The 27,331-nt window shown below is 53.0% G+C and overlaps 1 protein-coding gene across 3 annotated transcripts; it reads right to left on the bottom strand.

Moving 5' to 3' along the window:
* Positions 1–26,835, bottom strand: PLEKHA4 (pleckstrin homology domain containing A4). Of its 3 annotated transcripts, none has more exons than XM_054711002.1 (20): positions 26,360–26,835; positions 25,813–25,995; positions 24,597–24,704; positions 22,466–22,538; positions 22,251–22,351; positions 21,986–22,095; positions 20,398–20,613; positions 19,756–19,963; positions 18,967–19,041; positions 16,834–16,881; positions 16,625–16,705; positions 16,096–16,245; positions 15,094–15,192; positions 11,008–11,148; positions 9,153–9,252; positions 9,005–9,081; positions 2,515–2,694; positions 1,653–1,711; positions 724–836; positions 1–446 (listed from the first exon to the last, which is right to left on the bottom strand). In XM_054711002.1, exons 2-20 carry the CDS (start codon positions 25,894–25,896, stop codon positions 184–186), a joined length of 2,286 nt encoding a protein of 761 aa, XP_054566977.1. In that variant the 5' UTR covers positions 25,897–25,995; positions 26,360–26,835; the 3' UTR covers positions 1–183. The 3 variants fall into 3 exon arrangements, with proteins under 3 accessions (XP_054566977.1, XP_054566976.1, XP_054566978.1); XM_054711001.1 differs by having other exon boundaries at positions 19,756–20,035; XM_054711003.1 differs by lacking the exon at positions 18,967–19,041 and having other exon boundaries at positions 19,756–20,035.
* Between the last annotated feature and the right edge of the window lie 496 nt (positions 26,836–27,331).

A 27,331-nucleotide genomic window follows, 5' to 3' on the forward strand; every position in this document is an offset into this window, starting at 1 on the left:
TAACAGTTCAAACAGTTTTAATCCGGATTTGGACAAGTGCTGGGAAAACCCACAGAGACCCCTCCCTCGCCTGCCACCGGGGAGGACCAGACCGCGCCCCGGTGCCCAGGGTGGCTCCAGGTCTCCGGCGGGGGGCGGGGCTCAAGGCCACGCCCTCGTGATCCTATTGGCTGCCGCCCGGGGTCAGAAGCTGGACTGCAGCAGAGTGACGCGCAGAGGCCACGCCCCCTCGTCCTGGGTCAGGGCGGGAGGGGCCGCCCCCGAATCCCACGTGGGCGCCCAGGAGGCGGGGCCGGCGCCACGCCCGCTGCCCCGGCGCGAGAACCCGGGGGAGCGGGAATTGGCCACCGGAGGAGACCGTGGGGGCGAGGTCAGCGCGGGCTTGGGGTTTGACGGAGGCGGCGGCACCGGGGGAAGAGGTTCTCCTCCGGAGTCCAAATTCCCGCCTGGAGAGGACGAGGGAGGGATGAGAACGGCAACATGTGGGGCCCGAGACTCCGGACCCCCAGCTTTTCTTGTCTCAGACCCAGGAATCCTGGGCCCCACCCCCTGCTGCCTGGGATCTGGAACTCCCAAACCCTGTCCAGCTCTTTCCTCATCAGGACAAAGGATTTCCAGGAATCCTCGGGCCCCTCCCCACCAGGAGCTAGGATTCCAGGCCTCAGGCTGCCTCGTCCCTAAAACCCTAAAACCCGGAGCCCGAGGTCCCCAGCCCCTCCCCACCTGTCATCACGCGGTGCCACTGCGAGGCCTCAGTGGCCAGAGCTTGAGAGAGGCTGAGAACTCGCTCCCGGTGACCTTCGGACATCGGAATATAAGGGGTGGTGTTCCTCGAGCTAGAAAAAAGATTGGGGGGAGACGTGCAGTTAGCAGGACAGTGATTGCCCCCACGTGTCCTTCTGGGAGTTGTAGTCCTTAGCCCGTGTCTCCAAGGACTTTAAACCTGGCCAGGCCGGCATCAAAAGCTCGTGTGCTCTATGGAATTTCCCCTCCAGTCACCGGTCAATGTCACCCCATTTCCAGATGGTGCGGCGGAGGTGATATCCACCCAGGATTGCAGTTTGAGGGACTGCTGTTCTCACTGGGGATCTAGGGCTTTCTGATGCCCCAGAAACTCTCGAAGGTTCTGCGATCATCCTGGTCGGGTGGTTCAGTGGGTTGGAGCGTCATCCCGCAGACCGACAGGTTGGCGGGTTCGATTCTAGGTCAGGGCACATACCCAGGCTACAGGCTCGATCCCCAGTCAGAGCGTGTACAGCAACCAATAGATGTTTCTCTCTCCCTCATTAATTTAAAAATTTAAAAAATAGTAATAGCCCTGGCTGGTTTGGCTCAGTGGATGGAGCGTCGGCCTGCGGACTGAAGGGTCCCAGGTTCGATTCCGGTCAAGGGGGCATGTACCTTGGTTGCGGGCACATCCCCAGCGGGGGATGTGCAGGGGGCAGCTGATGGATGTTTCTCTCATTGATGTTTCTAACTCTCTATCCCTCTCCCTTCCTCCCTGTGGAAAATCAATAAAACACATATTTTTAAAATAGTTCTAAAAGGCTGCCATCTGCACTTCAGAACTCAGGAGACATACATAACAATGCTACTCGCCGCCCCTGGGGAAATCGGTTCGCCCGCTACTCGTGGGCACCCCAGCTCCTTACCTGCTCCAGGACCCGGAGCTTCTGAGCCATTTCTGGGCTCCTGCGTGTCCCAGGCCAGGCTGCAAAGGAAGCGGGCATAGTCCTCCTCACCTGGAGCCCCCCTTTCTCATTGTGAGGGTGAAATGAAGGAGGCTCAGAGAGGGGATGAAATGGTCTCAAGACACGGGCAGTGATTAGCTTTACACGTCGAGAGCCTGCTTCGCCGTCGACTTCACGGAGACGCAGAGGCCCGCACCTTGCTTAGCGTGACAAAGCCAGAACAGGCCCTCCAGCTTCCCTCTTCACCTCATACCGACTGGCTGCACTGTCCGTCCCCCCAAAACTGGCTAGACAGAGACACACGTTTGGGTTCGTCGGACTGAGACGCCCCCTGATGGACAAAAGCAATCCTACCCATAAAATCACCCCACCTACGACTTGTCTAATTCCTCCCTCAAACAGTAAGATGGAACCATCCTGGCGAGCCGCTCTGATCAGGTCTGGAGCTCCTCACTGCAATAGAATGAATAAAATCGACCCCTTCCTTCCTTCCTTCCTTCCTTCCTTCCTTCCTTCCTTCCTTCCTTCCTTCCTCTCTCTCTCTCTCTCTCTCTCTCTCTCTTTCTTTCTTCTTTCTTTCTTTCTTTCTTTCTTTCTTTCTTTCTTTCTGTGAGCTGGGGATGTTGTACCTGCCCCACCTCCGTCCCCCACTGAGACGGGGCTGGATCGCTGCCTTGGGCACAGGTACAAGCTGGGTTGAACTGGGAAACCTGGTTCTGGGTAGGAAGGTAGGGAGCATCCCCATTTTCCAGAGAGGGAAAGTGAGGCTCACCCTCGGAGCAGAGGACCCCCGCCACCCCACCGCCCTCTCTGCTCCCCTCACCCTTTGTTCCACGTCGGGCTGGCATCGGGCTGGGGACAGGGTCCTCCCCAGAGTGAGGAGCCGCGGAGAAGCGGGGCGAGGGAGAGGCCGTCCGCACTCCTGGTTTCTACGGATCCTTTCCAGCTGCTCCTGAGCACTCATCCGGGGCCGGGCCTGGGGGGCCTGGGGGGCCAAGGGGGCCTGGGGGACGAGAAACGCCTCAGGACCCCAACCTGGGCTTCCGTTTCGTCTCTTCCCTGAACCTCTTAGCCTCCAGCTTTGCCCTTTCCAGTAAGTTCACCACCAGATCTCAGAGGGCTCTTTCTACACCCGGAGCTGAGGCTGTCCCTCCACTGCCCAGGCCCCCCCAGGATCCCCAAGCACAGCACTCTCGGGGCCCAGGCCTTTGAGGCCATGAGGCCTGGTCCGCACCCACCTCTGCCTCAGCGCACACACACACACACACACACACACACACACACTCACACTCACACAGTCAAACAAAAACCTCTGAATGGGCTTTGAAAACAACAGGAGGCATGGGATTGGTTAGCTCAGAGATCCGCTCAGGTCGGCCTCAGAGAGGACTGACGAGCTCTGTCCTGCCCTCAGAACCAGAGGGAAGACGCACACAGAGAGAATGCCACGTGCCAGCTGGAGCTGGGCGGCCACAAGCCGAGGAACCAGCTCGGAGCCGATCCTTCCCCAGCGCCCTCAGAGGGACCTCGGCCCTGCGGACACCTTGATGGTGAACTTCAGCCTTCAGGACGTAAAATGCAAGCAGACAGCGATAAAACGCCAAAGAAATTGTTCAGCGAGCCCTAGCTGGTTTGGCTCAGCGGATAGAGCGTCGGCCTGCGGACTGAGGGGTCCCAGGTTCGATTCCGGCCAAGGGCACATGCCTGGGTTGTGGGCTCGATCCCCAGTGGGGGATGTACTGGAGGCAGCCGAGCAATGATTCTCTCTCATCACTGATGTTTCGCTCTCTCTCTCTCCCTCTCCCTTCCTCTCTGAAATCAATAAAGAAATATATTTATTAAAAAAAGAAAAGAAATTGTTCAGCAAAAGGAAACCGGAGCTTGAAGGCTGGGGCGATTCCCAGCCTAGTCACGTTGCGAAAAGGAGAAAGCGTGTTCTGGACAGAAAGCCCAGGGTGTGGCCACACAGCCGTTTGCTGAGCGATCAGGCATGTGGCGGGCGGGTCCAGCACGTGATCACAGCAGAAAGAACGGAAGGGGATGGAGATGGGACTCAGAGAGGGGCTGGGATGTGCCAGCTGAGAGCATGTGATCCTGCAGGAAAGGGGGCAGGGTGGACACAGACATGCACCAGGGAGAGAGCCACAAGCCAAGGAGGGGACCTGGAGCGATCCCTCCCCAGCCAGAGAGCATGGCCCAGAGGGCACCCTGCTTCCGGGCTTCTAGCCTGCAGAACTGTGCTGTTTAAGGGAAAAAACACAAAAAACAAAACAAAAAAACAAAGGGAAGAGAACTCCGCGCTGCAGCTGCAACGAGAAAATTCTAAAATCTAGGAACAGCCTGGATCCATCTGTTGCTCACGGTGGGGCCAGTCCCTGTTTTGCTCCGATTTGGCCAATCCTGAGTCGCACGCCCACCTGCCGCACACAGTCCCCCCGCATATGGCCCTGTGCCGTCCATTTCTTCACAGCGGCCAGACCACCGGCCCCGGAGCCTGCCGGGCCCAAATCCAAACTTTGACACATTCACCTGTTTCAAATATAGCAGTCCAAACAGGCAGATATTTTTAGCCGGTTAAAGCCTGCCTGTTTTGAAGACTCCACGAAGCTGTACCCAGCATCTGCTAGCCAGAGGTAAGGCGAACCTGCAGCTATAAAAGACTCCAAGCGGCCCTGGCCAGTGTGGCTCAGTTGGTTGGGCGCCATCCCGTGCACCAAAAGGTTGCCAGTTCTATTCCTGGTCAGGGCACCTGCCCGGATTTCCTTGGGGCCTTGAGGCCTGGTAGGGGGAGTGCAGAAGGCAGCCGATCGATGTTGTGCTCTCACATCAATGTTTCTCTCTCTTCCTCGCTCTCTAATATATATATTTTCATTTTTAATTGAATTATATTTTTATTTTTTAATGTGTGTATATTTATTTTTAGGTAGAAAGGGAGAGAGAGATAGAAACATCAATGATGAGAATCATTGTTTGGCTGCCTCCTGCACGCATCCCACTGGGGATCGAGCCTACAACCTGGGCATGAACCATGACTGGGATTTGAACTGTGACCTCCTGGTTCATAGGTTGATGCTCAACCACTGAGCCATGCTAGCTGGGCTATATATACACTGAGTGCCCAGATTATTATGATCTCTGAACGCATAATAATCTGGCCACTCAGTGTATGTCCTATATAATAAAAGGCTAATATGCAAATTGTCCCCTCGACCAGGAGGTGGACCAGCAGGCAGGTCGGCCAACCACCCATGTTCCCTCCCCCTGGCCAGGCTGGCTGGACCCCACCCATGCACGAATTCATGCACCGGGCCTCTAATACACACACACACACACACTGAGTGGCCAGATTACTATGCATTCAGAGATCATAATAATAATCTGGCCAATCAATATACATTAGAAGAAAGAGAAAAAAATAAAGAGAGAGAAGAAAGGAAAGAAGGAAGGAAGGAAGGAAGGAAGGAAGGAAGGAAGGAAGGAAGGAAGGAAGGAAGGAAGGAAGGGAGGAAAGAAGGGAGGGAGGAAGGAAGAAAGAGGGAGAGAGAGAGAAAAAGGGGGAGAGAGAGAAAGAAAATATACCCCAAGCCGCTGCCGCCTAAGGCAGTGGTCGGCAAACCGCGGCTCGCGAGCCACATGCGGCTCCTTGGCCCCTTGAGTGTGGCTCTTCCACAAAATACCACGGCCTGGGTGAGTCTATTTTGAAGAAGTGGCATTAGAACACTCAAGGGGCCAAAGAGCCGCATGTGGCTCGCAAGCCGCGGTTTGCCGACCACTGGCCTAAGGAGTCTCCCAGAGACGCCCGCTGTGCGCTGAGTGCTGTCTCCCTGCCCCTGAACCCCCTTCTCAGACCTCCCCGCCCCCTCCCCTTGGGCACGGGCTCCCACAATAACCTCGGGGTCTCAGGTCCTGGCTTCTCCCAGGACAAACCTGTCCAAACGTGGTCAACAAAGCTCGTGCGTGCTACTGCCACCTGGTGGCCATCTCTGAAATGCCTACCCAGCCTGGGCAGGCGCGGAACTGCGCGGCTGGGCGGGGAAGAAGGAATTCCCGAAGCAGCCCCAACGATCCACGTCCATTCCACACACCACGCCCTTCCTAGGAAAGACGACTGCTTTGTATCCTCGACAACGAGGAAGCACCAGACGTGCTCTCCAATCTGCTGGATCGGGTCATCACCCCAACCGCGCCAATCAGTGCCCGCCCCGCGTTTCTGAAAAGCAGCCAATCAGCAACAGGCACAAAGCCTCCCCAGCTTAAGGGCGACCAGTCCCTAAACTCTCCAGGTCTGCCTTGCTTAAGCGAAGTAATGCATTCAGCATTGTTTCTGCATCACCATCACCTCCGTGCTGTTCCCTCTGTTGGACTTCCCTCCATGGCCAAGCCTTTTCTCATTCACCCGGACTCAGTTTACCTATCCTTTAAAAGGCTTCCTAGCCCTCGCTGGCTTGGCTCAGTGGATAGAGCGTCAGCCTGCGGAATGAAAGGTCCTAAGTTCAATTCAGGTCAAGGGCGCAGGCCTAGGTTGTGGGCTCGGTCCCCAGTAGGGGGCTCTCTCATCATCGATGTTTCTATCTCTTTCTCCCTCTCCCTTCCTCTCTGAAATCAATAAAAAATATATTTTTTTAAAAGAAGGCTTCCTGCCCTAACCGGTTTGGCTCAGTGGATAGAGCGTCGGCCTGCGGACTCAAGGGTCCCAGGTTCGATTCCGGTCAAGGGCATGTACCTCGGTTGCGGGCACATCCCCAGTGGGGGGTGTGCAGGAGGCAGCTGATCGATGTTTCTCTCTCATCGATGTTTCTAACTCCCTCTCCCTCTCCCTTCCTCTCTGTAAAAAAATCAATAAAATATATATTTTTTAAAAAAGGCTTCCTAATGCTGCCAGTCCCCCTATGAAATGGCTTGTTGCTGTCAGACTTGTATGAAGATCGCATTCGTGCCTCCCCTCCATCAGCCTGGAGCATCAGGTCTGATTCGTGGCTGGCCCCCAGCACTTTCCACAGGGCCGGCGCTGGAGGGCCTCCGGGAGGAGAGAGATGGCAAATAAGGGAGTTGGGGTTTTTTCCTGCAGTGGCCACACCTCAGAGCTTAGGGGGGAAAGGACAGGCGGCAGCTCCCTGGCCTTCGTGACACCCTGTTTGGATCGGTCATCTGCCGATGTCTTAGTGGGCGTCAGAATTGTCCTGCCAAGCCCGGCCAGCGTGGCTCAGTAGTTGAGCATCAACCTATGAATCAGGAGGTCATGGTTCAATTCCTGGTCAGGGCACATGCCCAGGTTGTGTGCTCAACCCCCAGTAGGGGGCGTGGATGAGGCAGCCCATCAATGATTCTTATTAACTAGAGGCCCAGTGCACAAAAATTCATGCAGGGGAGGGGTCCCTCAGCCCAGCCTGTGCCCTCTGGCAGCCCGGGAACCCTCGGGGGATGTCCAACTAACAGCTTAGGCCCTCTTCCCGAGGGGATAAGCCTAAGCTGTTTGTCGGACATCCTTAGCACTGCTGGGAGGTGGGAGAGGCTCCTGCCACCGCCACTGAGCTGGCTGAGTGGCGCTCCCCCTGTGGAAGCACCCTGACCACCAGGGGGCAGCTCCTGCGTTGAGCATCTGCCCCCTGGTGGTCAGTGCGTGTCTTAGAGACCAGTTGTCCCCCCACTCCCTTAGGGTCAATTTGCATATTACCCTTTTATTACAGGCAGTCCTCCAGTTACATCAGAGATCCGTTCCTACGCGCACGACATACGTGCCGTAAGTCAGAACCCACCTACATAAGCACCTACGTCACTCACGTGGAGCACATACACAGCAGTGATGAAGTGAAACAGTAAAACAATTTAAAAGAAAGATAACAATCCCTGACCTTTACTTGTGGTAAATAAATAATAAAAAACATAAAGCACATATGTACATACGTCGAAATGACGGAACTTTTTTTTAATTAATACTGTAAATGGGAGATGGCGACGTAACCACGAATCAATGTAAGTCAGGTCTGAGGTAACCCAAGGACTGCCTGTATATAGGATGTTTCTCTCTCTCCCACTCCCTTCCTTTCTCTGAAATCAATAAAAATATTTTAAAAAAGAAATAAAAAGTGCCTAATATTTCTATTTTATTCTACTCTGACTTGTTCATTTAGTAGATTATTGCTATTTTTAAAAACTTGACATTTATAGCTTTTATTCCATTTAATATGAATATTGTTATTTATAGCTTTTTTATTTATAGATGTTATTTATAGCTTTTATCCCATTTAATATGAATATTCATACATTTTATTGAAGAAATGTTAATGTGTTTGGTTAAGGATGCTGCGCCAGACATCGTTGGAGATTTTATATAATACACAGTCTATGTACCATATTACCGGTCTAGAATATGCAAAATTTTGCACTTTTTCCCCAATTTTTTTTTAGAGAGAGAGAAAGGAGGGAGGGGAGAGAGAGAGAGAGAGACATCAATTGGTTGCCTCTCAAACATGCCCAGACCAGAACCGGGGATCGAACCTGCAACCTTTGTATGTGCCCTTGACCGGGAATCAAACCCGAAACCCTTCGGTGTGTGGGCGAGCACTCTAACCATAGAGCCACACCAGCCAGGACTACACTAAATTGGTTGTTTATGATCTGCCTCTGACATCCACTAGAACACCAGATTCATAAGGGAAAAAAATTTTTTTCTCATTTTGTTCACATCTGCGACTTCAGTGCCTAAACACCTCTGTGCATTAGCACTTCCTTTAATGATGGAAGTGTTTTATCTGCTCCTGAGCAATGGCAGTGTGCTGAGAGTGAGTGAATTTTTAATTTTATTTCATTTAAATTTAAACAGCCACATGTGGCTACTGGCTTACCTTATCGGACAGAGACGAGGATATTGAATCAATATTTATTGAGTCAATGAATAGATAAATGAATGAATATGCCTCGAAGGTCGAAAATGAATGAATGAATGAATGAATGAATGAATGAATGAATGAATGAGTAAGTGAATGAAGTACTTACTATATCCAGGCACTATTTCCAACCCTTTCTGGGCATTCATCTAGTTTGAATCCTCACAACAGCTCTAGGTGGTAGGCACTCATTTTGCAGATGAGAAAATGGAGGCAGAGAGAGGTTTAGTAACTGGCCCAAAGTCACACAGCTTAGAGGTGGCAGGGACAAAATTTAATCCCAATGTTCTTAAATCACGTTCTCTCTGGTCTGGGCTGTGGCCTTAGAGCCCCCTCTCCCAGCCTTTCCCCCAAGAGTGGGTGATCCGTGCTGCTCAGACGGAAGGGTTACGAGAAGGGCCCGAGGGGGCCACATAGACCGCCTACCTTGGTGCCTGGCTGCGGGGAGGGAGGGCAGCGACCCTCGGGGCTCGAAGCCTGGGAGATCCTGGGAGATCCGACACCTGGAAGGGCAGGATGGGACGTGGTGAGGGCAGGAGGTGCCATGCCTGTCCCGCCGGGCCCGGATGCTCACCTGAGCGAGGGCTGGCAGGGCCTCTGTGCCCCCCGGGGGGCCGCCCCCAGTCGGCCTCTGGGGACCGGGGTGAGCTCAGTTCCAAGGATTCAGGCAGACTCTGGAGGGGTTGGGGAAGAGGAATCATGATTATCATCATCGTTATTATTACCACTTACTAAGCACCTAGCAACTGGGACGCAGCACCATAGGATTAAGGTCGAAAACCAGCAGCCAGATGACCAACCTCAGCTCTGCCGTTCATTAGCTGTGTGGTTTTGGGCAAGTTACCTGACCCCTCTGGGCCACATTTCAACTTCTTATATGAGGATTGAAACCTCATGTAAGGCCCTTAGAACAGTGCCTGGCACAGGGCAGGGCATTGTAAGTGTGTGTGGGGGGGTGTTATGATGATTATGCATCTGGCATGGTGCTAAGCACTTTTCCTGTTTTATTAGTTCCCCTCAGTAAATCTATGAGACACCTATTCTTATTCTACTGAAGCTCAGAGAAGGCGGTCAATGACTGAGGTCACCAAGAAAGCAGAGCCCTGGCCGGTTTGGCTCAGTGAATAGAGCATCAGCCTGCAGACTGAAGGGTTCTGGGTTCGATTCCAGTCAAGGGCACAGGCCCGGGTTGCGGGCTTGATCCTCAGTGGGGGGCGTACAGGAGGCAACCGATCAGTGATTCTCTCATCGTTGATCTTTCTATCTCTTTCTCCCTCTCCCTTCCTCTCTGAAATCGGTAGAAATATATTTTTAAAAAGAATACCAAATTATGAATAAAATAAAAAAATAAGAAAGCAGAGCTGGGATCTGAACCTAGGGCTCCTCCATACATGCTCTGAAGGTCACGGCAAGCAGCGGCTCTAACCCAGATGTGACAATAGTGGCTCCTGCTCCCTGAGGGCCGACTCTGTGTCAGGCACTTCCCAGTCATCCTTTCTCCTTCTTCTTCTTTTTAAATAATATAAATAAATATATTTTATTGTTTACAGAGAGGAAGGAAGAGGGATAGAGAGTTAGAAACATAGATGAGAGAGAAACATTGATCAGCTGCCTCCTGCACACTCCCTACTCGGTATGTGCCCGCAACCAAGGTACATCCATCAGCTGCCTCCTGCACACACCCTACTGGGGATGTACCTGCAACCAAGGTATATGCCCTTGACCAGAATCGAACCTAGGACCCTTGAGTCCGAAGGCCGATGCTCTATCCACTGAGCCAAACTGGTTAGGGCTCCTTTCTCCTTCTTACAGAGCTCTTCAGGGTGGGGGTTATGATCAGAAGTGTCTGGTAAATCTGCCCTAACTGGTTTGGCTCAGTGGATACAGCATTGGCCTGCGGACTGAAAGGTCCCAGGTTCGATTCCGGTCAAGGGCATGTACCTTGGTTGCAGGTACATCCCCAGTAGGGGGTGTGCAGGAGGCAGCTGATTGATGTTTCTAACTCTCTATCCCTCTACCTTCCTCTCTGTAAAAAAAATCAATAAAATATATATTAAAAAAAGAAGAAGTGTCTGGTAAGTGTTTAAGCAATGCCTCTCTGGGAGAAAACAGCCCTGGTTTGTATGTTTGCCAGTTACCGTGGTGTAAATATTCCCACTATGGTCCATTTCAACAGGACATCATTGAATGTGGAGTTGGGAAGTGATGCCCGCAGTTGGCCCTTGTGGGGTGGGGATGAGCTGGGTCCAGCACCCCGCTGGCTTATGCTCACATGTAACAAGGAAACTAAGGCTTCCACGGCTTAGGATACTTGTCTGAGGTTGGTTAGTCGGGCAAAGGAGAGGGAAAGAGGTGAGTGGGTGATGAGTTTGGCCAGGGGCAGATGGGACAGGAAGCTGGGAATGGGAAGAGAGGTGTGTAAACCTCACCTCTCTCTCTGAAGACTCCTCGCCTTGGAGTGCAGGAGATGGAGAATCAGGCTCAGTGCTTTGGGGTGGTTTCTGGGGCCCCCCCAGACCTGCCAGGGTGTCTTCCATCATCCACAGCTGCTGCTGAGCAGACGTTCTGTCCTGGGGGGGAGGAAAGGAATGTGGTTCTCAACGGTGGGAAAATGCAAGAGGGTTAAAGCTGATAGGCCACAGGCAGGATCTGAAACCAGCTGGGCTGTATTTATGGATTCATACATGGACTATGGCCCGAGCTGGTTTTGCTCAGTGGATAGAGCATTGGCCTGTGGACTGAAGGGTCCTGGGTTCAATTCTGGTCAAGGGCACATGCCTAGGTTGGGGGCTATATTCCCAGTAGAGGGCATGTAGGAGGCAATAAATGATTCTCTTTCATCATTGATGTTTTTCTCTCTCTCCCTCTCCCTTCCTCTCTGAAATCAATAAAATATATATGAAAGAATTATATATATAAAATAAATAAATGCACTATGTGCACATATCACGGCTGTATTTGTGGCTATCCATTTCCATATGGACATCCCGTCACCTCACCACCATTTATCACAAACTGTCTTTTTTACACTGCTCTGCAGTGTTACCTCTGTCATAAATAGGGGGCCATATACATGTACGTGAGTCTGCTTCTGAATGCCCTATTCAATTTCTTTGGTCTGTTTGTCTAACCTTGTGTCAGCATTACCCTGTGTTATTAACAGTAGCTTTCCAAACACAAAAGGCATTTGTACTTCCAAATGCAACTTAGGGTCAGTTTGTCCATCTCCATACAAAAACCTTCTGGATTTGCATTGGGGTTGCTGATCCCCATTGGGGAAATTCACGTGGGGAGACTACATCTTTGCATTAGTGTAACATTCCTATCCATGAACTTGGTATGTCTCCCCACTTATATAGGTCTTTATCTTCTCTCAATGATGTCCTGTGGCTTTTAAAGTAGGTGTCTTGCAAATCTTTCGTGTGATTTCTTCCTAGATATTTAATTGGCTTATATTAATCATAAAAACTGCTGTTTAGCCCTAGCCGGTTTGGCTCAGTGGATAGAGCGTAGGCCTGCAGACTGAAGGACCCCAGGTTCGATTCTTCTTTTTTTTTTAAGTTTTCAATAGGCAAGTTCCATGCCCTAGAGTCTTGCTTGTTTTTGTTTTTGTTTTTTAACATATTTTATTGATTTTTTACAGAGAGGGAGGGAGAGAGATAGTTAGAAACACCGATCACCTGCCTCCTGCACACCCTGTACTGGGGATGTGCCCGCAACCAAGGTACATGCCCTTGACCAGAATCAAACCTGAGACCCTTCAGTCCACAGGCCGACGCTCTATCCATTGAGCCAAACCAGTTAGGGCCCAGGTTCGATTCTAGTCAAGGGCACAGGCCCAGGTTGCGAGCTCGATCCCCAGTAGGGGGCGTGCAGGAGGCAGCCGATCAATGATTTTCTCTCATTGGTGTTTCTACCTCTCTCTCCCTTTCCCTTCCTCTCAGAAATCAATAAAAATATATTTTTAGCCGAAACCGGTTTGGCTCAGTGGATAGAGCGTCGGCCTGCGGACTGGAGGGTCCCAGGTTCGATTCCGGTCAAGGGCATGTACATTGGTTGCGGGCACATCACCCAGTGGGGGGTGTGCAGGAGGCAGCTGGTCGATGTCTCTCTCTCATCGATGTTTCTAGTTCTCTATCCCTCTCCCTTCCTCTCTGTGAAAAATCAATAAAATATATTTTTAAAATATATATATATATTTTTTTAAAAAACAAACTGCTGTTTATTTACTTTCTAATTGTTTGGCACTGGCAAACATGAGGACAATTGATATTAACCTTGCATTCGGTGACCTTGCTAAATATGCTTATTCGAATAGTGTCTCTGGAAATTATTTTGTGTTTTTTGTTTGTTTGTTTTTTGTTTTCAGAATGCATTTATTTATTTATTTATTTGTTTATCCTCACCCAAGGATATTTTTCCATTGATTTTTAGAGACGGTGGAGGAGAGAGGGAAGGACAGAAATATCGATGTGAGAGAAACACATCCATTGGTTGCCTCCTGAACGCACCCTGACCAGGGCACAGCCGGGGAGAAACCTGCAACTGAGGCACGTGCCCTTGACCAGAATCGAACCTGGGACCCTTCAGCCTGCAGGCCGGTGCTTTATCCACTGAGCCAAACTGGCCAGAGATGGACATGATTTGGATATTCTACATATATACACAATCATGTCATCTGCAAATAAAAATAGCTTTACTTCTTCCTTTCTTGTCCTGATACCTAACTGCTTACTTCTCGTACTTGGTCTGTCTAAAACCTCTGGTACAATGTTGACTAGACCTGGTGATAGCAGACACCCTTGTCTTATTCCAGATATAAGGAGGAAAGTTTTCCATATGTCACTGACCACTGCAATGTTTGCTGTAGATTGGTGATAAATACCTTTTATCAGATTAAGGAACTTCCCTTCTATTTCTGCTTTGCTGAGAGCTTTTATCATGAATGGATTTCAAGTGTTAAAACTAACCTTGCATTCCCATAGCAAAGCCAATTTGGTTGTGATGTATTTCTTACACTCTTCCTATATTGCTGGTGGTAAGTAATATTTAACACCACTAGGGGGGGTTAGTGTTAAATGGTGGATGTTAAGTACGCATGTAATACTAGAAGTCAATGATTTTAACTAAAGATATATGATTTGGGCCCCAGCCGGCGTGGCTCAGTGGTTGAGCATCGACCTATGAACCAGGAGGTCACGGTTTGATTCCAGGTCTGGGCATATGCCCGCCATATTGATCCCCGATGTGGGGCTTGCAGGAGGCAGCTGATAAATGATTCTCTCTCATCATTGATGTTTCTATCTCTCTTTCCCTCTCCTTTCCTCTCTGAAATCAATTTTTAAAAAATTTAAATTAAAAAGATACATGATTTTGGCCCTGGCCAATGTGGCTCAGTTGGTGGGAACATTGTCCCATGCACTGAAGGGTCACAGGTTCAATTCCTAGTCAAGGCACATGCCTGGGTGACCAATTCAATCCCCTGGCAACCAAATGATGTTTCTCTCTCAAATTGATGTTTCTCTCTCTCTCTCTCTCCACTCCCTCCCCCTCTCTCTAAAAATCAATAAAAAGGTATCGTCAGGTGAGTATTTAAAAAGATAAATGATTTTGAAACTCGATTGCTGGGCCTGGAATGAAGAGGTGGCTCTGAGGCTAAGCAACAGGGCTTATCCTTCAGAAGTGGGCCTCGAACTAAGGGGTTGGATTTAGGACTGGAAATTCAGAGGATGCATTTAACAGCAAAAGTCAGGATGAACTTGCAGGATGGGGACAGGTTGGCCAGTGGAGTTTTGACGCAGAGAGTAGGGCTTCAAAATAAGAGGAGAGATTTAAAACCAGAGGGAGAGTAGTTCTGAACCCGAAGGTAGGTCTTTTTCTAAAAAGAAATGTATTTTATTGATTTTTTACAGAGAGGAAGGGAGAAGGATAGAGAGTTGGAAACATCGATCAGCTGCCTCCTGCATACCCCCCACTGGGGATGTGCCTGAAACCAAGGTACATGCCCTTGACCGGGATCGAACCTGGGACCCTTCAGTCTGCAGGCCGACGCTCTATCCACTGAGCCACACCGGTTAGGGACTGAAGGTAGGTCTTAAAGTGAAGAGCTTGGTGTTAACTATAATAAGGGATTTAAAAGGAAAGGAAATAGCCCTGGCTGGTGTGGCTCAGCTGGTTGGAGCATCATCCTCTACACCTAACGGCAGTGGGTTCGATTTCCGGTCAGGGCACATACCTAGGTTGGGGGTTCGATTCCTGGTTGGGGCACGTAAGAGAGGTAACTGATCAATGTTTCTCTCACACATTGATGTTTCTCTCTCCTCTCTCTAAAATCAATAGATATATCCTCGGGTGAGGATTGAAAAAAAAAAAAAAGAAGAAAAGGAAGGAAATAAGGGAAGGGGAGGAGCTTGTGAGAAGTACTTCAAATCTGTGGGAGGGGCTTAAATGCCAAAGGGTTTCCAGGTGGACCTGGAGTGGAGGGCGGGGCTTGGGGGCTTGGGACAGGGATGTACCTGGGGGGACCCAAGGTGCAGCAGGTACTCCAGGGTCTCTCTCAAGGTGCCCAGCTCCTGCTCCAGGCCGCTGTACGTGTCCCAAACCCGCTCTCGCTCCTCCGGTCCCAGAAAGGGGAGACACAGGGTTAGCATGCCCGCCCACCAGATCTTTCCTACTCCCAGTTTTCCCAGAGGAGGAGGAAGAAGGCAAGCCTGGTCCCTGCTCCCTGGTGTCCTGAGGGAGTACGTGGACTACAATTCCCAAAGGCCTTTGTGCTCCAACTACCGGGAACCCCAGAGTCTAAGGAACCTGGCATTCCAAAGAGCTGCTAGTGTAGAGAAATCACAGCTTTCTCTGAGCCCTCCCCTCTGAGCTGCCCTGGGGCACATCTGGTGAGTTCTCGGGCTAGTCAAGACCACACCCCTCTGCACTCCTGGACAGCAGAAGCCTCCTCACCAATGCCAATAATAACAATTACAGCAGCTAGTATTTATTAGGCACTTAATTAGGCACTGTTCTTGGCACTCACTTAATTCTGTGCTATGGGTACTATTAATGTTTCCATTTTACAGATAATAATATTCATAGCTAACACTTAAATACTGCGTATCAGATGCCAGGTACCTACGTGTTAACTATTCATTCATTCATTTGCTAGTCCATATATGTATGAAATCTTCACAATGACCCTATGACATAAATACTGTATTTTCCATCTCGAGTTTACAGAGGATGCATCTTATGGGATCTAAGGCCCAGAGGGGTTAAGTAACTTTTCTAAGCTCACACAGCTACCGTGAGTGGGAGCTGAGATTCAAAGCCAGGAATCCATATCAAACCACCCTCTTAAACCACTACATTAAGTTCTGGCTGCTCACCCGCTGGGACAGACAAGAGCGCGGGATTAAAATGTGTGGAGGGGCCAATTCCCAAGAACTAGGTCCCCTTCGGGAACAACCTGTTGAGTCCTGGGCCCCCCCCCCCCCCCCGGGAGGGTATGTCCCTTCCCAGATGCTCACCTGAGTCAAGTGACAAAGAGTGGCCCTCACACTGACCAGTCTGTCCTGCAGGAGGCGCTGGCGCCCCCAGGCCCTCGGGGGAGCCGCAGCCTCCCTGGCTGCTTGGCCCAGCTGCTGCCTGGTCAACTCCAGGGCTGCTTCTAGCTGCTCCTGCACCGAGAGGGGAAAAGATGACCTTCGCCCGGCCAGTGTGGCTCAGTGGTTGAGCATCAACCCATGAACCAGGAGGTCACAGTTCAATTCCTGGTCAAGGGTACATGCCCAGGTTGTGGGCTCCATCCCCAGTAGGGGGCGTGCAGGAGGCAGCCGATCAATGATTCTCTTTCATCATTGGCATTTCTATCTCTCCCTCTCCTTCCCTCTCTCTAAATTCAATAAAAAATATATATATAAAGATTAACCTTCTGAAGTCACACCCAGCCCCAGGGAGAGAGAAAAAGTGTCCTCCCTCATCCTCGTCAGGCTGAGGATCGGGGCGGGCTAAGGGCGGGGGAGGGGCTGGGTGTCTCTTCCCATCCCAGAGCCCCACCTTCTCCTCCTGTCTCTGGTCTATCTCCTCCTGCAGCCTCTTCAGGAGCCGGTCCTGCCCACACAGCTTGGTCAACAGAGTCTGAAAAAGGAGAACCGGACCAGATCTGGCTCTTACCCCTGCCCCCCCCCTCCCCGCGCACACACACACCTAGAATATTCTCTCCCCAACTCTGGGACTCAGCAGGGGTTGGATCCGGGAGAACTTACATCTGTCTCCAGGCTTTGGTGGAAGGATGAGTCCAGGGGAGGGCCCGGCTGAGGAAAAGGAGAAAAGCCGGGGTCACCGGGGCAGTCAGGGCTCAGTGCTGAGCCTCCCTCCGTTTGTACTGACAGACACCCCCCTCCTTCATGTGCTCTGTTAACAAATAGCTCTAACTAATCTTATAACTCATGGGGAAATTCAGACATTTCCTTTACTGCGGAGAATAAGCCAGGGATGCCCACTACCACTGTTACCGTTTAACACCGTATTAGGGATCCTAGCCGATGCTGTAAGACAAAGAAAACAGCCCAGCCAGGGTGGCTCAGTGGTTGAGCATCAACCTATGAACCAGGAGGTCATGATTCAATTCCCGGTCAGGGCACATGCCCAGGTTGCAGGCTTGATCCCCAGTGTGGGGCGTGCAGGAGGCAGCCGATCAATGATTTTCTCTTATCTTTGAGGTGTCTACCTCTCTCTCCCTCTCCCTTCCTCTCTGAAATGTATATATGTATACATATATATAGCTTTCTTATATAATCTATATATATAAAAGCCTAAGCAACCAGAACGAATGGGATGACCGGAAGGACTGGTCTCTATGACACACACTGACCACCAGGCAGCAGATGCTCAATGCAGGAGCTGCCCTCTGGTGGTCAGTGTGCTTCCACAGCCAACCTCCCCCCACCTGCCAACCTCCCACGGTTCCTCCCCGCAGCCTGCAGACTCCCATTGCCCAATCGGGGCTGGGCCCTGGGCTGGGACAGGGAGTCAGGGTGGGTGGTGGTGGACGTGGCCGTTTTCCCAGGGCCCGGTGGTCAACCTCCTGTGCCCCATCCCTCCCCCGGCCAGCAGGTTAGCTTGCTGCTGGGGTCCGGCTGATCCGGACTGGGCAAGTCGAGTCAGACAGGCCCTGGAGCCCTCCCACGTGCACCAGTGGGGTCCCCTCAGCCTGGCCTGTGGGGATCAGACCGAAACCGGCTCTCCTACATCCCCCGAGGGGTCCCAGGCTGCGAGAGGGCGCAGGCTCGTCCTGCACCAGGCCTATATATAGCTGCCAGTTTGATTCTTGGTCAGGGCACATGCCCAGGTTGCTGGTTCGATTCCCGGTGAGGGGCGTGCAGGAGGCAGCCAATCAATGATTCTCTCTCATCATGGATGCTTTTTTTCTCTTTCTCTCTCCTTTCCTTTCTCTCTAAAAATCAATTTTAAAATCTTAAAAAAAGAAAAGAAGAGGAAGGGGAGAATAAAACCATAATTTACAGGTGATATGCTCATCTACCCAGAAAAGCCAACCAACAGAATCAAAGATTAGAACAAATAGAATTCAGCAAGGATGTCACAGGCAAGGTGAAGCTATAAACATTAATAGCATATCTCTAGCCCTGGCCAGGTAGTTCAATTGGTTAGAGCATCATCCCAAGGTTGGGGGCTTGATCCCCGGTCAGGACACATACAAGAATCAACCAATGAATGGAATGAGTGAGTAGAACAACAAATTGATCTCTCTCAAAAACAAAACAAAACACCAATCAACAAATTTTTTAAAATAGCATATCTCTACACCATCAATAACTAGAAAACATAATTTAAAAGATGATGCCAGCCCTAACCAGTTTGGCTCAGTGGATAGAGCGTTGGCCTGTGGACTAAAGGGTCCCAGGTTCGATTCCGGTCAAGGGCATGTACCTTGGTTGCGGGCACATCCCCAGTAGGGGGTGTGCAGGAGGCAGCTGATCACTATTTCTCTCTCATTGATGTTTCTAACTCTCTATCCCTCTCCCTTCCTCTCTGTAAAAAATCAATTAAAAATATATTTTAAAAAAAGATGATGCCATTCAAATAGCTATAAAAACTGTCAGGTATTTAGGAGTTATCTTAACTAAGAACACATAAGATCTCTATGGAAAAACTTTAAAACTCAAGTAAAAGATCTAGAAGATGATATGACAGAATGGAGAGAGAATCTATATATATGCTGGCCAGTTTGCAGCAGCCTGAGGAACGTAATTGAAGTCCCTGCCTAAGACCTTGAAACATCCGACCTGGTCTAGGCACTAGTCCAGATGAGGTCAGCTTAGCCAGGAAAACAGGGGCGGGGGGGCTCTGGCAGTTCCGAGGTGCCCCGGGATATTTACCAATAAAACCATGGAAGCCCGAGTCCCAGGAGATCTTGGGGGAAGCTGGATATAAGTGGAGGAGCCAGAGGGGGCCTGGGAGGAATATTGAAAAAGAGATGTTTAGAAATTGGTGTGTCTTAGCAACATATATTGAAGTGGGTGTGCCCAGCCCTAGCTGGTGTGGTTCAGTGGATAGAGCGCCGGCCTGCAGACTGAAGGGTCCCAGGTTCGATTCCGGTCAAGGGCACATGCCCGGGTTGCAGGCTCCATCCCCAGTAGGGGGTGTGCAGGAGGCAGCTGATCAATGATTCTCTCTCATCATTGATGTTTCTATCTCCCTCTCCCTCTCCCTTCCTCTCTGAAATCAATAAATATATATATTTTTAAGTGGCTGTGCCCAGAACTGAAGTGCCATAGGAGGCTCTTTGAGGTTCAAAACTGGGCCCCCAAACTGCCTCAACTACCAGCCCTCCGGCCGGCCCCTGTGTCACTGTAGGGACAGGCAGGATGGTAATAAAGAGACCAGCCTGGCCAAACAGCCCGGGGCGGATGGGAGTTGCCATCTGCCCTCACTCTCACTCTGTGGTTAGCTGCGGATATTCTGGGCTACCGTCCCATCATGCTCAGAGAAAATAGCAGGCGACCAACTTGGAAAGAGGAACTGGAGACACGAGGCAGCTGCAACCCACACCCCTTCCCAGGTCCTTGTCTTGGCGGAGAGCACGCTGGACTACAATCCCCAAAATGCTGAAGGTGTCCCGGCCCGAGACCTGCCTGGAACTACAGCCCCAACCCCTCTCTCCTCACCTGTGTCCTGGCCTCCGGATTCCAGTGCTGGGGACTCCTGGGGGGCCTCCCTCCCCCAGCCTCGGAGGAGGGTCCTCGGCGGGGAGTGGGAGGCCGGGACAGGGCCTGGCGCTGGGGGCCCCATTCCGAGGGAGGGCGCACGTCGATGCGACTCAGAGGGGTGTGGGGTCTGGCGGGGAGCGCGGTGTCAGCTGAGGAGGGAGGGAGCCTGCGTGCAGGGGCAGACCGGGGCCGGGGGAGGCTCAGCGGGGAGGGCGGGCGAGAGAGGGGTGTGAACAGGCTGTGGGGAGGAGAGAATCGGGGAGCTGGCTCAACTGGAGCCCCTCGCCCCACCCCCCACCAAGTCAGCCTCAAAGACGTGTCTCCCTTTGCTGTGTCTCACTGTCCCTCCAAGAGCAGAGCCCTCCTCTTGGCCAGATCCTGAATAAGTTCTCCCTTTTTGGCATCTCCTCAAGGCTTTTCCCCCACAGGCTCTCAGCCCACAAGAACCCCAGCAAGTCAGAGTCCAGAATGAAAGCGCTAAGCCACGCCCCCAACCAGCCGCAGTCCCCGCCCTTCTCCTAGGCCACGCCCCCAACCCAGCTTTTCCCCCCTGAAGCTCAATAGAACTTTCTCCTCCCAGACTCCCCCCGTCCCACTCACTCGGGGCTCCTCGTCCTCCGAATCCCGGGTCCAGATTGGAGGTCGGCTGTGGAAGTGGGAGTGAGCGGCCCGGGGCGGCCACGCTCTCTGGAAAGCCGGGCCACTGGCGGCGATTCTAAGCTGGGCCCCTCGTCCCCCTTGGTCACCTCCGGAGGACCGCCGGGGCCGCCGGGGCCCTCCCCAGGCCGGGGACGTGCGGGGGACCTGGGCCGCCCACTAGCGAGTAAGCACAGAAAAAGACAACACTCCTTTGCACCTCATAACAGCCCTGATTCTCAATGCACAAAGGCACAGGGACCTACGCAGAAAGAAAAGGGGGAGGTAGTGCCCTATAAATCGTTGTCTCCATTTTGCAGATGGGGAAACTAAGGCCCAAGTGTGCAAGACTTGTAGAGGGCCACAAAGTCCATTCAAGCCCCTGAGCCCAATGCCCCAGCCTATGAATCTCCAGCCTGAAGACTCGGCCAGATCCGGAGAGAGACAGTCTGAAGCCTTTAAAAAAAAACAAAAAAAAAAAAACTGAGCCCTGACCGGTTTGGTTCAGTGGATAGAGCGTCAGCCTGCGGACTGAAAGGTCCAAGGTTCGATTCCGGTCAAGGGCATGTACCTTGGTTGCGGGCACATCTCCAGTAGGGGCTGTGCAAGAGGCAGCTGATTGATGTTTCTAACTCTCTATCCTCTCCCTTCCTCTCTGTAAAAAGTCAATAAGATATATATATTTTTAAAATCTGACATTGCCGAGAAAGACAAGTATCACATGATCTCACTCACGTGGAATCTAATTGACAAAATAAACTGATGAACGGATTGGATCCAGAGCCATGGAAGCATGGAACAGAGTGCGGAATCTCAGAGGGAAGGCGGGGGAGGGAGGGTGGGTGGGAGGTGATCAACCAAAGACCTTGTAAGCATATATGCATGACCCATGGACACAGACAGTAGGGTGATGAAGGCCAGGGGCGGGGTGGGGGCAGGGGCGGGGCAGACTGGACGGGGTTAATGAGGGGAAAAGGAGACGTGTAATACTTTCAACAATAAAGATTTAAAAATAAACAAATAAATAAAAAAATCTGACATTGTGGCCCGGCCGGGGTGGCTCAGTGGTTGAGCATTGACCTATGACGCGGGAGGTTGAGGTTCAATTCTGGTCAAGGCACATGCCCGGGTTGTGGGATCAATCCCCAGTAGAGGGCGTGCAGGAGGCAGCTGATCAATGACTCTCTCTCATCATTGATGTTTCTATCTCCTCTCCCTTTCCCTTCCTCTCTCTGAAATCAATATATTTTGATCAAAATATTGTGTGTTATTTAAAAAAAAAACCTGACATGTGTAGGGGGCAACCTCTGGGTGCAGACTTCTGAGGGAGCCAATCAGAGAGTGTGGAATATTGATAAGGGGGCCTGGACAAAGTGGTGGGCGGAGCTTAGAGAAAAAGGCTGCATTTCTTCCAACGCTGGGGCCTGAAGGGCGGAGTCTCTTTAGCTAGAAGACAGTGATGGGAGCGTTGAGGGCCTCAAGGGGAGGAGCTGGGGATGAGTAGACCACCCAGGTTGGAGCAGCAGGGTCAGGTGCGTGGCCTGTAACTCACCAGTCATCTCCCTCCGCGCGGGAGGCCCTGCCCAGCGCGCGCACCCATCCCCGCAGGTCCTCCAGCGTGTCCGCCGCCAGCACGTAGGTCCTCATGCCCGGATGCTCCGCCTGCGGGAAGACAAAGCTGGCGACCCGGACGCCCGGGCCCTCCAAAAAGGAGGGTGGCATCCATCCTAGCCAAGATCTTTGATCTACAATGAAGGGTGCCCCGATGCCTCCCGCATCGCCTAGTGCTTAGTGCATAGGGGGATGGGGGGACTCACGGTGAAGGTGAAGCGCCGCCCGCGGGGGGCTCCTGGCCCATCTGGCCGGACGCTGTAGCTGGGGAGCAGAACGCTGCCCAGGACGCTCTCCTCGCGGCTGTCTGCAAAAAGAGGGTCCGAGGTCAAGGGTCACACAGAGATCGGAAGGCCCAGAGGCTAGAGGAAAGGGAGCGTGGGAGGGGCGTCCGTCACCCCATGCCGGCTGCAGGACTGACCCTTGTAGTAGAAGAGGCAATGGCCAGAGAGAACGAACCAGCGGCGCTTCCAGAGCCGGAGCCCCGAGCTGTCCTGGGGAGAGGGAGAGGGAGGAGAGGATGAGTACAGGGGAGGGGGGAAAGGAGATGGAGACAGGGACACTTGGGGACGAAGACTCAGAGAGAGGGGAGGACAGAAACACGTTAGCTGCAATAGATCCAGATGGAAGACAGGAGGTTGAGAGGAGGTAAGAGTCTGCACACAGTCAGACCTGAGTTCGACTCCCAGCTTCACCACTTTCAGACTACGCCCTTACACACTCATTTTCCCACGGGGACCCTCAGGTGTTCTCATCTGTCAACTGGGGGGTTGAGAAGTGATGGGAGCCATAGCCGGTTTGGCTCAGTGGATAGAGCATGAGCCTGCAGACTGAAGGGTCTCGTGTTCGATTCTGGTCAAGGGCACGGACCTCGGTTGCAGGCTCAATCCCCAGCCTCAGGTCAGGGTGGCAACCATTCCATGTGTCTCACTCACATCGATGTTTTTCTCTCTCTCTCCCCCTCACTCCCTTCCACTCTCTCTAGAAGTCAATGGAAATATCCTCCAGTGAGGATTAACAAAATATAGAGAAGTTACGGGAAAGTTGGAACAGATACAAGCCACTCGTGGGCAGGGGTTGGGTATATCTGATTATTCTGGAGCCTGGGACACAGAGAAGCCAGGAAGGTGGCATGGAGTCAGTTACACCCACATCCTGCATCTCCCCCTCCTCTCTGCCAGCACTACTCCCCTGCCGACCTGGGCCCCCTTCTCTTCAATCCCTGCCCACAGAAGCAATAGGATCTCTCAAAATAAAGTAGATCATGTGAGTCCCCTGCTCAAAAACAGAGCTTACCATCACACTTAGAATAAATCGCCAATTCCTTACCCTGGTTAGCTGGCTTCCGGGGTATCTGAAACTGGGGCGCGCAGAAGACTCTTTAGGAGGCCTTGTCAGAACCCCATTCCTGGGTCCAGTCCCCGCGGTTCAGAGTCAGTGGACCTCGGATGGAGCTTGACGGCTCACCTGTCTAGCAAGTTCCCGGGTGCTGCTGTGCTGCTAGCCTGGGGCGCACTTTGAGGACCACTGCCTCTCTGTCCCCTTGGCCTCTCCAGACACCCAGCGTTGGCCTGCTGCGGGGCCTTTTGCTTTCAGATTCCCTCTGCCCCCCAGATCTTAGCATGAGGGGCTCCTTCTTGTCTTTCAGTTCTCAGCTCAAATGTACGTCATCCCCTCAGGGACGCCTTCCCTGACCAACAGACAAAGGTAGCTTTCATCCCTCAGCCACTTTAGAGAACATCCCGTGTTAGTTCCTCACAGCCCCTCATTTCACAGAAATTCCTATGAGCTGAAACCATCGATTTCACATTGACTTTGTTTACATACTAGAGGCCCAGTGCACAAAATCTGTGCACTCAGGGGGAGAGGTCCTTCAGTCAGGCCTGTGCCCTCTCACAGTCCTGGAGTACTCGGGGGATGTCTGACTGATGGTTTAGGCCCGATCCCCACAGGGAGAGGGCCTAAGCCATCAGTAGGACATCCTTAGCACTGTCGTGGTGGTGGGAAAGTCTCCTGCCACCACCACTGCACTCACCAGCCATAAGCCCGGCTTCTGGCTGAGCAGTGCTCCCTCTGTGGGAGCTCACTGACCACCAAGGGGCAGCTCCTGCATTGAGCATCTGCCCCCTGGTGGTCAGTGCGCGTCATAGCGACGGGGCATTCTGCCATTCGGTCGATTTGCATATTAGCCTTTTATTATATAGGATTATATACAACATATTATTCCACTCCTTCCATTTATTTGTATACTAATTTGTTAACCGCCCCTGCCCCATCCCCATCTTGAATGGACTATGGATACTCGGCCTATTTGCGTGGTATGTGACCCTGGGCTTGGCACACTGTCTTGTCGAAGAAGTTGTCATTGAATGAAGGAATGGATGGATGAAACCCTGACAGAATAAGGGGAGAAGACGTAAGAGCAAAAGCAAAACAAAGCAAAGCAAATGCACAGACTTGGAAGGAGAGGAAGAGCAGGCAGCCGGGGACACAGCCTCTAGCATCACTCGGAGCCACTCGGAGCGTCTTGCCCCTTCTCCCGCTCACCCCACCTGCTTATGCAGCCAGCCTCTGATGTGCACCGGGAGGTTGGGGTCCCTTCTGAGCGCATTGCCTCTCTTCCCGAAGGCATGCACCTTGCTTACCGCCCGGGGGGGCTTCTGAGGAGAGAAGGAGACAAGTGAACAGGGCGTGGGGGATGAGGGGAGCAGTGCAGTGGGAGGCGGGCGACCCTGTCACCTGGTGTGCATAGAAACCAGGCCCAGGAGGGAGCTGAGTTTGAGGGCAGAGTGGGTGTGCACAGGGCAGAGCTGAGACACTTTTCACAGGCGGAGAGAGGTGCTCAGAGGCAGGGAAGAGGCTGGCCCGTGGGGCAGGAATTTTGGAGTGAAGGGTGAAGGGTCCGCGGCCAAGGAGAGGATGCCCTTGGCCACCAGAGCCGGAGATGGGGGACAGCCTTTGAGATCTGAACTGGAAATATTGCCTGGGAAGTCCCCATCGTCAGGAGGCCTCCATGCTGAGTCCCTGGCGATGGGTCAGAATCAAAGGACGCTCAGTGCCCGGGAGAGACATCCCTTAGCGACCGTGTCCGGGGGTAGAGGGGCCTCGGAATCACTCCATCCCAACAGGCAGAGCCCCTCGCCCGTGCACACAGGGTCTCAGGCATCCATCGCCACGTTCCCACAGGTGCCCGCAGGGACGGTGCCGAGCAAGGTCAGGTTGGAATCTCTGGACTCGGAACTTGTGCAAGTGGGAATGAGGGAGGGGAATGGCGGGAGGACAAGGAAACCAGTGTCACTGAACTGTGGGCCGGGCCACCAGGTGGGGTGCAGGTATCGGGGGCCTCGTGGGGCCTCATGGACAGAGAAAGGTCTTTCCTTGTCGGATTTCAGACCTGGGGGCATTGGATGGCTAGAGATTGGGCAGGGAGTTCAGCCGTCACTGAGTAGCCACTGCATCCGAGTGCCTGGGGGCGTGGCTCGTGGCGGGGGCGTGGCCTATCTCAGCGGCCAGACTCGATGGGCTGGTGCCTCTGGCTCTGAATCAGGAAAACGCAAGGGGTGGGGACGGCTGGAAGCGCCTCGGAATTCCTAGCTGCAGCTAGGGGTCAGTTCGGGCCCTAACGAGGTCTGGCAGACCCCGTTGCTAAGGATCTTTCCTCTTACCAACCGGAGTCCCCGGGGTGGCCTCCACCCGGGGCTAGGAACCGGGAGGACGGGGCAGCCCCGAGCCCCGCCCCCCTCCCCGGCCCCACCGGGAAGCTCCCACCTTGGCGCTCAGGCTGCTGAGCGAGGAGATGGTGGAGGCGCTGCTGGCCAGGCTGAGGCTGCTCCGAGGCCTGCCCTCCTCCATGGAGGGCTGGGGGCGAGGGAGAAAGGGGCTGTGTGCGCGTCTCCGCAGCTGACCCGCTGGGGACAGAGCCGAGGTCAGGGGCCCGCAGGTCGGAGGAGGCTGCGGAGAAAGAGCCTGTTGTCTGGGGACCGGGGGGCTGGGCGAGGCCGGCCTGGGCCCGCATACCAAGAGTGATGCCAAGAGAGGTGGGCGGCACTGGCAGCTGCGGGGAGGGGGCAGCTGTCTGTGGCCCAAGGCGGAGAATAGGGGCTCCTTTATTCTTGCCTCCCCCCGCCCCCCACAATGGTCAGGAATTTGACCCTCTCTGTGCTTAGGGACCCCTCATTCCCTGCCTCTTTCCGGCTTCCTCCAGCTACTGTCTCCTGCGCCCCCCTCGCCCCTCCCACACGCACCCCAAACCATCCCTGCCAAGCCCTGGGGCACCAGGCGTGTGCACCCCTTTCAGCCCAACCAGGGAACTTACCAGCTCTGGGTCCCCAGGACAGGGGGCGAGGGGACGGTGTGGGCCCCTGCCCGTCAGGTGCTGCCGGTCTCACTGCTCTGCTCTCTCACACGCCTTGGGTCTCAGGGTCTCTCTTCCTCTCGCTCTCCCTTCCTTTCAGACCGTCTCTGTCTCCGGCCTCACCTCCTGTCTCTCTCCCTCTCCAATCTCTGTCCCTTCCAGTCCCTCTTACTCATGTCTCCCTCCCTCCCTCACACACACACACACCCATATCACTTTCTCTCCCAATCTTTGTTTCTGTCTAAATCTTTTCCTCTCCGACTCCCAGAGCCTCTTCCTTAAGTCTCTGTCTCGTTCTCTCCCTCTCTGTCTAGCCGAGTCTCTCTCTCCCCCCTCACATTCAATCTCTCCCTCTTCCTCCCTCTTTCTCTCTCTAGCCCTCCACTCCTGCTGTTTCCTTCTCTCCCTGCTTCTCCTTTTCACTTTCTCTTCTTCCCTCTCCCAGTTTCTTTCCCTCTGCTGGTCTCTCCCTCCCTCCAGCCGCCCACGCCCACGCTGCTGTCTCCCCTCCCAGTCCCCGCTGACCCCGCCCCTCTTGGCCTCCCCACCACAGCCTGACCCCTGGCTCAGCTGCCCCCACAGCTGAGGGGAGGAGCTGGGCATCCCCTGGCTCCTGGGTCCCTGCTGGGCTGGGTCCCCTAAGGGCTGAGGCTGGTGGCCCTAAATGTTTGGAGACTAGGAGCTGAGCCTCAATGCCAGGATCTCCCTGGGCTGGTTGGAGTCCGGAGCCTGAGATTCTGGTGCCCAGAATGGAGATGGCTTGGCTCTGGGAAGGAAGGGCTGGTGGCTGTGGCTATTTCAGAGCCCTGGGTGTCTGGAAAGGTGTGCACTAGGACTCGGGACTCCTGAGTTGTGAGTGGAGCCGGGGCCAGGAGGTGTGGCTCTGCGGGAGGGTCCAGGCCCTCCTGGGAGGAGGGAGTGGCCTTGAGGTTC

This window comes from Eptesicus fuscus, chromosome 21, assembly GCF_027574615.1.
Source record: "Eptesicus fuscus isolate TK198812 chromosome 21, DD_ASM_mEF_20220401, whole genome shotgun sequence".
Lineage (NCBI taxonomy): Eukaryota > Metazoa > Chordata > Mammalia > Chiroptera > Vespertilionidae > Eptesicus > Eptesicus fuscus.

Bases quoted from the DNA above. Each gene is read 5' to 3' on its own strand.
- PLEKHA4 (XM_054711001.1), bottom strand. From the start codon at position 25,896: ATGGAGGAGGGCAGGCCTCGGAGCAGCCTCAGCCTGGCCAGCAGCGCC. The intron at 16,706-16,833 runs GTAAGTTCTCCC...CTCCTTTTTCAG, and splicing joins ACCAAAGCCTGGAGACAGAT to ACTCTGTTGACCAAGCTGTG. The intron at 9,082-9,152 runs GTGAGCATCCGG...CTGCCCTTCCAG, and splicing joins CCCTGCCAGCCCTCGCTCAG to GTGTCGGATCTCCCAGGATC.